The 13,134-nt window shown below is 37.4% G+C and overlaps 1 protein-coding gene across 3 annotated transcripts in view; it reads right to left on the bottom strand.

Annotated features, from left to right (window-relative positions):
* Positions 1-1,936: 1,936 nt before the first annotated feature.
* Positions 1,937-13,134, bottom strand: part of shakB (shaking B) — a 158,940-nt gene continuing 147,742 nt past the window's right edge. For all 3 annotated transcript variants that reach the window (XM_070218376.1, XM_044395532.2, XM_044395535.2), the window contains 5 exons: positions 9,285-9,439; positions 8,804-8,868; positions 6,782-6,948; positions 6,522-6,700; positions 1,937-6,247 (listed from right to left, as the gene is read on the bottom strand). In XM_070218376.1, coding sequence (XP_070074477.1) covers positions 6,055-6,247; positions 6,522-6,700; positions 6,782-6,948; positions 8,804-8,868; positions 9,285-9,439 — 759 coding nt within the window. In that variant the 3' untranslated portion in view covers positions 1,937-6,054. The remainder of the gene's footprint in view (positions 6,248-6,521; positions 6,701-6,781; positions 6,949-8,803; positions 8,869-9,284; positions 9,440-13,134) is intronic.

Genomic DNA, 13,134 nt, shown 5'->3' with positions numbered 1-13,134 from the left:
TTGTATAAATATTCAATGCATTATTTAGTTATTATTAATTATTTAGTATTCGTTATTAAGTGTAATCAAAATTCCTCTAGTTGAAGGCAATCGGCGAATATATTTGAAATTATTTATGCAATTATTTTACATACGTTTGTTTCGTTTTATCATTTACATTACATTACGTTTGACTAAACTTAGGATCTTCTGGAAAACAAGTTGAAATACAAATAGTTCCTTACTCTGACTGCTTTTCTACGTAATTTTATAATAATAATTTTTAATTTCATAATTTTTGTAATTTCGTAATTTTATAATTTCATAATTTGTCTACTTGCCAGCCTGCTGCTTTTTGCTTCTTGCCTTTTGCTTTTGTCTGGTTAAAAAGTCATCTGAATCTGGAAAACTTAGGTGTAATTTTGCTAAAGATGTCTCGCTCTACAGTTACCAACTAATCCACTTCGTTATAAAACTCTTTATATATAGGTATATGCTTGTTGTATATATATATGTATTTATATATATGCAGGGTGTTGTAGGATGTATGTTCGTATGTCGGCTATGTACAGGTCGTGTGTGTGTTCTCGGTTGATTCTGTGTTAAAAGTTAGGCTTACTCGTAGGTTTCTTGTTAGTAAAAAAAATGCTCACCGACTCTCCTCGGCCTCTATATAATATATACATATACACGGTTTGCTGGTTGATCGATCGGTCTTACTTGAAAATCACTTTAAGGCAGTTTTCCTATACACTCCATCAAAATGCTGCTCGCTAACTTTGCTGCTGAACTCTGGGCCACCAACGAAATAAATCTCATTCTATCATTTTCAAGCCTCTGAGATCATGGGGACGTGGCTTTAGTTCAGAATAAAAAAAAATAAAAATCATGTTGTTAAGAAGTTAAAAATAATTCACACTAAAGCTGCAACGTACGATATTTGTTTCAGGAAAACAAGGTAGTGAATTCTTTATGCTATGTTGGAAGACGGTAAATTAGCTGCTTGTGAAAATCCCCAGCCACGCCCCCCTAGTCCAGGAAAAGTGGAGTTGGAGTTTCGGTCCTGGACCCTCGATCTCGCCTAAAAAGTTCCCTTCACTAATTATTGTCTGCTATTTGTTCACACACACACAAATTGATATATAATATACGCTAAGTGACTAAATTAAGCCAGAGCCGCAATCCGATATTTGTTATCGCCGATCGACTATCGGATGTTTTGGCTATCGGATATCGAAAATCGGGAAAAACGAAACGAAGGAGGGTCAAAGTCAAAGTCAAAGTCGCGGGCCTAGTTAATGATCTAGATACGAGTTCGATTTATCTGTAATATTCAGCAATTTTGTATATTTTCGCTTAGTGCTATTAATTGGGTGTTGTTATGCTTTCGATTTTCAATTTTCGGTTTTAGCCTTAGCTTCGTAAAAATTTGTCTGAGAATGTGAATTGGCAGTTTCAATTTGTATGCAATATTTGTTGTTTATTTGTTCTTTACAATTTTGATTCGATTAGTATACAATTAAAAAACGCGTTCGCTTTCGCTTTTGCTTCCTAATAAAAAGTTCTCACTATTCGATTCGATTCTGCTAGGGAATTCAACTAAATTGTATGTTCTGTTTTTTATCGCTTTAATCGTTAATCGTTTATCGTTACCGTTGCGCTAATCACTCACTAATTCGATTTAAAATATAAGTTACGAGTATTTCACCAATATGCTTCACTAATTGTTGCTTTTAGTTCGATTCGATTTCTTGGTTCATTTCTTATTGCGTTTTTTGAGCCGTGAGAAATTGACTTTCTTCTTCGCTTTGTTGTTGTGCTGTTGTGCTGAGAAAGATGGACAGAGATAGAGACAGAGACAGAGGGATAAAGATAGAGAGGGAGAGATAGAGAGAGTGGAAGTAGGAGTGGGCGGAGAATATGCAAGGCAGCCCCAAAAATAAAACCAAATAAACAATGATATGTATACAAGTCTCGTTTTTATTGCACGAAAGAACAAATGAGTGAGAAAGTACGGTAGAAGTTACAGAACTAAAGCCTTAACTTAGCCACCAAAGAATACATAATAATTATACACAAACAATATGGCAGAAACCGAATTCAGATTCCGATTCAGACCGGGAACAAACCAACAAACAAATGGACAAACAAATGAACAAACAAACACAAATATTAATTGAGATTCGAATACAGAATATTCCAGGTTACTTTTTTTGGAATTTTTAAAACAGGTCATACAAGAATGATAGCCTGTCTCCACCGCTATTTGTAGTGGAAACAGGCTATATGGAGTGTGAAAAGGGTTTTTCAGTGGAAAAGAGACGGGATAAGAGGGTGTGTGATAGAGAGAGAGAGAGAGAGAGAGAGAGAGAGAGAAGTGCCGTGCGGTGTGGTGAGAAGTGGACATAACTGTACCGGAAGTGGTGAAACGTGGTGAAAAGTCATCGATGTTATCGTTAGCTCTGCCTGTTTCCGTTTCCTTTTTCGTTTCCTTTTCCGCTTCCGTTTCTGCTTTTCATTTCCGTTTCGGCCCGTGCTTATTGCTTCTAGGATTGCGTCTATGAAATGTCCTTCTTAACCTCTACATTCAGCTAGTACATTTCGAATTCTTCGAGTTATCATTACATATTATATTATATTATTATTTTATATTGCGGCAAACACTTTGAAAAATAAAGTCTTGCGTTCGTTTTGTTCGTTTGCATTTGCTTTTGTTTGTTTGTTCGATCGCCTTCAGATCTGTTACGATATTTTACAATTGCTTTTAGTTGGAGTTACGAGTTACGAGATACGAGAGATTCCATCTTGAGCTACACTAAGTATTCCTTTCCTTCCTCTTTCTTTTTTTTGGTTTTTCATTAGCCTAGCATTGTAGATCATATACGTATCGCTTTAACAATATCGACTAATGGCAATTTCCTTGTAATATGCTTACGTTTTGGTATGGTATTCCTTCTTAATTCGCCCCCTATAATTACAGTGTAAGTATCCTCGATATTTATACATTTTGCTTTTCGTTTACCGTTTTCTTTGTGTGTTGTGTGTGTGTGTGTATGCTGCATGAGTGTGTGTGTGACTTAACCTACGAATCCACGACAAAAAAAAACGCAGACAAAAATGGTTCAGTTTGAACTAGAATTACAATTACTTCACTTAGTTGGCTATAAGCTGTTAAAAAAAAAGACGTACGCTAAAATTACTTATTACCATTTATTGTTACATTTATTGTTTTTTCGCTTCAACCTTACCCCCACTTTCTCCCACCTTCACCTTCTCTTTAACCTTCTCTTCAACTTTCACTTTTCACTCCCTCTAAATCGTAATGCGTCCTTGCTGAGTATGCTGAGTAGTGTGAGTAGACGGAAAGAAGCGCTCAAATCAGAATCATAATCATATTCAGATGATTCGAAATCGAAAAGTGATTCCCGAAAGGAATGAGCAGGATTTTCGGCAATTCCTGGTTCAGGAACAATCTTCTTCTGGGGTAAATTCCTTTTGCTATCCATGTTTCTGTTTCTGTTTCTGGGTTCACTGTGTACTTTTGGGCATTGCAGGGTGGGAAACCCACGAAAGAACCTATCTAAAACCCTTCAAGAACCTCTCCCATTTACATTTTAACTATTTTTTACTTGATTTTACTTTTTAACTGGTTTTGTTGGCAGTGACATTTGTTGTTAGATTTATTAGATCTCTGGCTTGGCTTTTTCTGGCTGTGTATTGTATTTTTTTGGTCGTCCTTTGAGAGATGGGAAAAAGGCAAGGTGTTGGTCCATTTCTTTGGGTTATACGGAAGTCGGATGGATCGGGGATCCAAAAGAGAGACAGAGAGATCGGATATAAAAACTCAAGAGAGGTGCGCTTCAAAAGGTTTTCTGGACGGATATTACGATTTGTAGCACATATTGTTATGATGATGACTTTGTGGTTCGGGGTGAAGACTAACCTTCGGATGGGTCTCATTTAGGAAGGCTTCACTGTAGGCCACCTGCAATGCCCACACATACATACTGACTGTCGAACTGGGGAATCTCCCACATCTGATCTTAGAACCTCTCGATTTTTGGGACTTTATTCGCTAGCGGTATTATATCATTATTATCGTTATGTTTACACTTGATTCATGTGGCAAAGCGTGTGCTTTTGAGTTTTCCTGGGCAATTTTCGCATTTTCCGCTTCTGAGTACTAGGCGTATTTTTCGTAGAGAGAGAGAGAGAGTTGAGAGAGTTGAGTATGCTCTATTATTAGTGGAGTTAATTGATTTATGCTGCGAATGTTGGCTGCTCTTCTTCTTCTCTTTGCTGAATGATCGATCGATAAATTTATATATATATATATGCTTTACATGCTATATGTGTGTGTGTGAGAGTGTCTGTGTGTGGGTGAGCTTAAAACATTTCCGTCTGTCTGTTTGTCTTTGTTTTTTGTGAGTTGGGTCGGTTTTCAGTTTTCCCTTTTCAGTTTTTCGATCTTCGATTTTCGGTTATATAATGATGCGCGCTATAGTTTCTTCTAAATAAACTATGTAAATGTATCTTTTGTTTTCGGTTTTTTTCGGTATTCGGTATGGTATTTTCTGAACTTTCTTGATATTTACTGATATTTTCTGTTCGTTTCTCCTCGGCTTTTTTCTTTCTTTTCTTTTCTCTTTTCTCTTTTCTTTATCGTTATTATATTCTATCTGCTCAATTTTTTCTTTCATTTCTGTATACAAAAAATTCTGTTTTTCGGTTTGCTTTTTTTTGGTTGATTTTTCATTGTTTTTTATCTTTTGTTTTGTTTCGTTTTGTTTTGTTCATTTGTTTAGCGGGTAATACAAATGCTTAGAGTTAGAAAAAAAAATGTTTGTTGTTGTCTATATATATATATAATATATATATTATACATATATGTATAGAATTATTTGTATGCTTGACTTAGTTAACCTACATTCGAATACATGAACACTTCAAGATATCATTGTAATAAGTAATTTAATTGAATTGAATTTAATTTAATTAAACTGTTGCTCTTCTCTGCGATTTCCTCCTCTTCCTTCTGCGATTTTCTTGACTTTCATTTGCTGCTCTTCGTCTCTTGCTTTTGTTGTTGTTTTACCTCAGATGTTGTGGCTGTAGCATCTCGTTTCCTGTGCTTCTCCTCGGTGAAAGTGATGCTGATCTTCGATTTTTCATTCTTTTTTATTGGGTTAATACAGAAATGCAATTTTCCGCGGGCGTCGTCTCGACTTTGTTGATGTTTGGTTTAGTTAACGCTGCATGACAAGCAAAGTGCGATGTGTGTGTGTGTTCTACGGGGCGTATGAGTGATGTCGCTGTAAGCGTGGTTATGTGTATGTAACGTCGTGTGTGTGTGTATGTGTGTGTGTCTGTCTGTGGCTTCCGTTTCCGTTTCCTCACACTTTGACCTTGTCCTTGGGGCAACTTTTCTATGGGTCGCTGATCGCTGACTCTGATTTCCCAGGCGATCCCTTGTGACGTAGTGACCTTGTGACCTTGTGACCCCTGGCCGACGGCAGGCGCTACTTGCCACCGGCCTGGCGATCCTGTCTTCCTCGATTGTTATCCTCTGTCCATTATCGTTTATCGATTTTCTCGTTAATTTGATTTTTTTATTTACTTAAAATTCCTTTCGTTGCGTGGCTGTTGATGTTTTCCTATTTTTTCCATATTTCTCCCTGCTTTCATTCCGCTTCCATTTATTTCCTGTTCATTTCTCCTGTGGTTTTTGGATGTGTGCTTTTCCTGCTGTATCGACTATCGACTATCGATCGTGGTCTCCATGGCTGAGCTGATTTAATGCTGATTTTTGATGACTGACTGCGAGCTGACGATAGTTTTTTTGGTTGTATTTTTGAGATACGTTTTTTAAAGATTTTTTAGCGGTGTGTGTGTTGAGTTTTGAGTTTGTTTATGAAGCGGCTGCTGCGAAGATCTCTAGATTCCTTTGTGGTTGTAATTTTCATTTCTTAGTCTTGTTTTTCGAGTCGTTGTTCTGACACTTATTGTTGTTGATTTCGATGGTTTTCAAATGGAGACGACAAATTGCATTTTGTATTGCTTCTAATACTCCCAATATCATGCATCCTGTATTTCACCTTTCAAGCCAGGCACCCTGTGGTGTTGGTTATGTCCTAAACGATTCGCTAAGTCCTGTACAACATCACGAAATATAACTGTATCTATGTTTTCACCTAGTAAATACAACAAAAACCAATCGCCCATCTTCGAACGACGAACGATTATTTCAATAGCGTCACGACGCACTAACCTGTAATTGTAGAAAAGATCGTTAGATGTGTGTTTATGGAAAATATGTAGATACGGAATCAGTAGATTTGATTTGGGGATAGAAAAGGGCTAAAGTTTCGCGAATCCCCTATAAAGGTGCCTGGAAGTATGCAACAAATAATTTGAGTTTCTTTCGATTTTTGTTGCCTACCTTTAGACACCTTTCTCAGCGATTGCATCTCATATGAACAGAAAATCCCAATCCTATCCTAAATCATCCCCATATAATCCCGTGCGACAGAGAGATAACTCACCTAAATCGCATACGAAATAAGTAGACCCTCATCCGAGGAGAGAATATAATAACCACCCTGTATATTAGCGTTAATAATGTGAGAAACGTTAATAATATAAACCAAAACCAAAGGAAAATGTAAATCTTCTCATTAACAACGTTTAATGGTAAAATGCAAATGGCGTCGTGTTTCTCCACCTAGAAAACCAAAAACAGAACAGATTCAATTATTAACTTGGGTGAGTCGGTGTTAAAGCGAGAGCTGCATTCGTTACTCACCTCCCCACTTGAACCGTATTTAAAAAATGTACATTTGGTCATTCTGGGAAATATGTAAATCATCGGATCCATGCGATCTTCCTGATCGGTCTCCATATAATCTATCACATCCAGGCCAAATGTCATAAATTCGCCATCGAAAAATCGATTCATAAGAAACATTTGACCTGAAAAAGGGAACCACAAAGAAAAAGATACAAATCAGCACCAATAAGATACAGAGATACACTTTTCATTCGTTCGGTTCTATCGGTTTACCTATCTATCGTATATCAATCTATCTTGACTGTCTGTTTATCGGACCGCGTTTTTGATGGGTTCTTTGCCATCTTATGCTTTCTTTTTATTTTTGTCTACTTTTTGTGCATGGGTGCATAGGTGCTCTTTGGAAAATTCGGATCGGATCCGCATGATCGATCGATTTGAGGCCAACGAGGCGGGAATGAATCGATTTACTTCGCAGTTACAACTCACCCACAACCGTTCGCCCCATTAATTATGGCAGATAGGCCATACAAAATCGGATTCATATAACCAGATATCGGAATCCATCAATTTCCAGCGCTAATTGCGGCTAATTGGTATGAGGATGGAGGTCAATGAACAAACAAAATGCCCCCGAGGTACGTTAATTTTAATGGGGGCATTGGTTTTATCGTGAGAACAATAAAGGAACAACTCAATAATTTTTAACGAGCACTTTCTGCATAACTATTGCATATTCAATTTGGTATTAATTTTTTATTGGTGCTCTGAAATGAAACTATTTAACTAAGAAGCTTTTGCTTAACAATTTGGCAACTAGATAGGCTAGATAGATTTACGCTTTGTATTTGATACCGAGGTAAAAGCCTGATTCCACTGACACATATTTCTACATCCCGACCGAATGTACATATTATCCAGGCAAGAAGGCTATAGACGAGATCTTCGACAGTACTCAACTTTGGGAGATAGTTATTTTTATTTTATTTAATTTTTTGTATATTTTTCATTACCAGTAAAATGAGACATTCAACACACAATTTGCTTAAATTTAAGCTACGAGATAAAATATGGGATAAACTAAAGAAATCTTGAAAAATTCTTAATAATTTTAAATGCATTTTCGTGGCGCCTCACCTTTCAGTCAAGGAAAAGGCCCCCCAATTTTCCCATTTCCATTTACATTTCCACTTCTCCCTGCTGGCTAATTGACCCATTTCAAGAATTCTGGCCAATTAGGCCCGCGTTTCCCAACGGACGGATCTCGCCGGACTTTTCGATGTCAGCCATTTTATAAACGTGTATTACTCTCGCATTATTATTGTTTATTTCCCATGTCTTCTGACAGTTCATTATTTTGTCAGATTTTCGGTTTTCAGCGCGCACGCCCCACGAGGGGACCTGAAAAAAATATATCGAAGGGGGGGTTTTTGTTTATTTTGATGCGGGTCGGTCAGTCGATAAAAATTCGTCATTGATTTTTCGGCGTAAAATCGACACGGGGAATGTTAATGAACGCCGAATTTATGTTGCCCCCTCCCCCTTCTCAAGAAAATCCGATCGATCCGTTTAGTTGGCCCCGAAACTTTGTTTACCGATCTCACTGGCACCTGGAGAAGTCGAAAGATTGGCATGTGCACCGAGAAAAAAATCTATTTAACACAAAAACTAAAGAAAAGAGTTCATAAGGACTTTAAACATTTATACGTATCTTAAAAAAGAATGTAATTAAAAAAATAATAAAATATCACATCGCATTGTCTCATTTTACTGGTGAAGAAAAGTTCTTAACGGTTCTTTAATATTTATGTATTTTTATAAATATTTCCCAGTTTGAGTCCCGGGTAAATCCCAGTCAAGACCCTCGACTTTAGCATTCTTCCATATTTTTCCACCTCAATTTGATCATTTGGGCTCAAGTACAAAAAAGCAGCCAAGGTCAAACTCATATTGTTGCAGCGTTAAACGATGTGAAATATCATTAGCGTCCCAATGATTCATGCCTGGATATTTCTTTCCGTGCACCACACTACTCACCTATCACATTTATAAGGGCGAGCAGCTCACACACGTAATATCTGTACGCCCACCAATTGTGATATCTGCAAATAAAATCGTTGGAAAAATGGCAATTAGCTGTGATTCAGATGTAAATAAATATATATATTCGCGGGCTTTGCAAATGCCAAATCCTTTGTCTCTTGGAAAACTCGGACTCGTGACTCACAGTCGATTGCGATTTCCGGAGAATTCTTTGTTAATTACTAGTGCTAATGCCCGGAAATATTGGTTCGGGGAATCTACACACAGTCTACCTAGGTGCATTGCACTGTTTTGTAAATATTTAAGGATCGATTTAATTAATGGGCTTTATTAAGTTGAACCCAAACCTCTTAGGGAAAAATGTTTAAGGTAACTAAAATTACCTGGAAAATAATTTATATATTTTTTTAGGAATTTACTTTATATATTTTTGGCCATTTGCAGAGCACTTTTATATTTTCCTACCCGTACTTACCTTAAATTTTCCCACAAATAATCTAAAAGTAATTTCTTTTTTTGTTTTTTCTCGGCTTCGGAACAAATGCCTATGTCTAAGTCCATGATGAGCGCATGAATCTTGCCACCCTCCCAAGATTTCCACAGCCATCTTGGTGTATAAAATAAGATTGCCTGCAAAAAGCGAATAGAGATATAGTATAGTATGGTATGGTATGGTATGGGGCATATAGTATATGTATTTATAGAGAGATCTGCAAAGGTGAGTTCCGTGTGGGCGTGATGTCGCATTGGAACTGTCGTAAAAGCGAGAAAAATACCCCTGACAAGTGACATTCGCCAGCTGTTTTCTAGATTCTAGATGGTAGATGGTAGATTGTGGACCCCCGATTCCAGCCGAGAACAATGCCATATAGCATATATGCCATATAGCCACATAGCCATAGGCATTAGTGACTGACCTTCCCCAGCGACATTATTGTCTTTGCTAATTCCATTCCATTCCAATGCTTTTCATTTATTTTCCTTGCTTTTCCTGGGCCCTCTTGTCAATTAGCCATGAGCCATTAGGTTTACCTACCACAATATCGGGCGATCCGAAAGACAGACAGGCAGACACGAATTCTTGCTTAATTGTACCCATTAGTTGGGCTATCGGGGGTATGTTCGCTGTCGAATACTAGGTATTGCATAAATAAAAATTAATAACATTTTTCTCGAAGGTTGGAAATCACTTTTAAATGTGCCTAAAAGTAGGCAACTCTTTTTAGCTATTTTTTTTACTGCCCGCTTTAAAACCCCTTTATAAAAAAGTTGAAAATTCTAGCCATTTCTATAAAATATTATTACAGGGTATGTAAGAGTCCCAGCAGCTTTCCTGCTGAGATATAAAAGTCCGTCTGTATTTTCTTTTGCCAGGGGGGATTTTAATGCCCGACCCGATGACAAATTAATAATAACTTGTATCGTAAATTAGCCGGGGATTCGGATTCGGACCATCTTCAGACAGCTGGGGATTGTGAGTTGTGCAAATCGTGTATGGTGTGTGTTTGCTTTGGCACATGACAATGTCGCCCCATCATTATCGTCGTGATCTTGAGTCTTCTGAATCTCCGAGTCCCTGGCAGGTGGTAATCCCCATGTCTAGCGGCTTTTGAGGTGAGAGTTCAGTTTGTTTAGTGGGCGCCCGACTGGCGGCTGTCTGTCATTTTTGCCATCTCGTATTTTTAGCCCCGCGAAGTTTTTAATTTGGGATTTTGGTTTTTGGATTTTTGATTTTGGTTTCTGGCATTTCGGCGGCTGCAGTTCCAAACTATTCGCCATTGTCGTTTGGCATTTGGCTGTAATTGGCCCAAAACAACATCTGTAGCGAATTCTAGCCGCTCATGACGGCAATCGTTTTCGCACAGGCTCGGTCGCAATTCTAGGGTCCAACTAATGACTGAGAAATCTTGTAAAATGTCTAACAAGTTTTGGAACATATTTGTATTAAGACTTAAAATGTAAAATATCTAACAAGTTTTTGAACATATTTGTATTAAGACTTAAAAGTCATCATCTTAAGTGATCTTAAAATAAAATGGTTTTTGGTGGTTTTATGGAGAAATTATCTTAAAACTTATTAATCATTTTTTTTTTTTGTAGAATTTGATTGTCTCTCAACAGAGATCTGATCACCTAAAGTATCAAAAATGTCAATTGGGGGCTATTGTTGTGAATCGAATTGTTGTTTTTAGGGAGAGGTCTGTGTGGCCACGCCTGCCGGAAGTCAAATGATGCGTTTGATTTGCTTTGGCCTCCATCATCTCGGCCTGCCCTTTTGTGTATACAATCGCCAATTGCATTTCCCCGACGACAGCCCAAATGAGGAAGAGAAAAGGCGAAGGGTGGCCGGTGGCCTCCACCCATTTTCCGCCCGCTTTTCCTCTCGCCAGTGCGTGTGTGGAAAGCAATTTGGCAAGCGTTCAAATCGCAAAGGCATCGCGTAAATGCAACTACAGCAGAAGCAACAATCAAAGCGAAAGGCAGAGGGCAAAAGAGACGTCTCCGAAGAATTCTTCGCTGGCTCTGCAGACTCCAGGCACAGTGGGTTACGTTATGGTAAATATTTGGTTTAATGAAAGGCCCCATATCACATTCACATTGATATTCAACATGAAAGCCAGTTATTTTAAGTACAATCAACCTAAATAAGCAACCATAGTTACCAGGGATTTTTAATATATATAATACCCATTATTTGTAAGTTTTATTTTTAAAAGATTACTATGATTTTTAATTGAAAATATTAAAACTGCATAACAATAAATGCTACAAAGTCAAGGTGGTTTTTAAATATTTCTTAAAAATATAAAGCACGAATACAGAATATTTTCAGTTCCGGATAAAAAATTAATGATCGAAATACCATATTCGTAGTTTAAAAAATAGTCAAAATAAATGTTTAATAAAATAGGAAAATGTGTAAATACTTGTAAGCAAGAGTTTCAATTTGGTTTGCTGTAAATCCGATCATAACAATAAATATCCCATATAAAAAACCATTTAAACTCACTAAATGGCGGATAATCGCTAATGGCAAATGGCGTTTGCTTTTCATTTCTTCCTAGGATGACCCACAGTCCCGCGAAGGAATCACCTAGGAAGTGTCTGATCCCATCTGATCCGATCTGTCACTCCCCCAGGCGACGGCCCCTCCCCAAGTTTTCTTTTTTTTTTTTTTAATCGGGGGAGGCCAAAAATACACGCGCATAAGTCAAATATAAACAGTTCCCACTCCGCAGAACCTTTGGCCATACTCCCTATGTTGCCGGCTCCCAGTTTTTAGTTCCCAGTTTTCAGTTCTCAGTTCCCGATTCCCTTACCCACTGGCATATCCATGGCTTTTTGTTTCAGCAATTCCCTGGCATCTGGCCAGAAATATTATTTCACTTTTATGTTTGTCTGCGCCTTTTCAATAAATATCTAGACATGCCGGGCGCAGTTCAGAAATATGGATGGAAAGGCGGGAAAATGGGGGAAAAGTCGGGGGCAGATATAGTGGCATAGAAGAAGAAATGCCAATTTTTGACATATCAGAGGGAAAGCCGATGGATCGATCGAATGGAAATTGATGGCTGCAGGTCTTTTAATTTAATGACTGCATTGTCCAATTTAATGACCTATCTGATCCATCCCATTAGATCCTATACAGATGATCTATAGTATCAGGGAATTTATGATAATTGAGCCAGGCAAATACCTTCTACACGCACAAAAAAAGAGTTGGCATTTTATAGGCATTAGAAACTATTTATTTCTTCGCGTGTAAATACCCCCGAAAATCAATGATCCACGATTCTCGTTTTGTTTTCTGTTATTAATAAATCGTGCTACGTGAAAATTGGGGGAAAGTGTAAATTATAGAAACGCGTCTACGCGTCATTAAGCAGGGAGAATACCATGATAAATTTATTTATAGGAATTTGGGTGACTAGAACGTCTCTATAATCGCTCTGTGACACTAACCGAGAAAAGCTTCACCCCCCCTACTTTTCCGCCCCCCGACAAAGTGTGATAAAAATATACATTTAATATTTGTACATTGTTAGCGGGAAGATATATTGTGTAATCGTCGTCTCTCTTCTCTCTGCATATATATGAAGACGACTCAATCTATATATACCTACACAGAAAGAAACTTGACAAAATATCAGATTGAAATGTGCAGGTTAACTTAATATCAAGTTATTCAAGTCATTTTGATATGAATCAAGATTATGTTTATATAATTGAAAATTATTTGTTAAAAAAGTACTACATTTGGTATTTTAAAGCAGTACTTTTATAGCTTGAATTAATAAATTTGACATTATTCATATCGGCTTTTT

The sequence above is a fragment of the Drosophila takahashii genome, chromosome X (assembly GCF_030179915.1).
Source record: "Drosophila takahashii strain IR98-3 E-12201 chromosome X, DtakHiC1v2, whole genome shotgun sequence".
In the NCBI taxonomy this organism is placed as follows: domain Eukaryota; kingdom Metazoa; phylum Arthropoda; class Insecta; order Diptera; family Drosophilidae; genus Drosophila; species Drosophila takahashii.
This window is presented reverse-complemented; position numbering and strand designations above follow the sequence as displayed.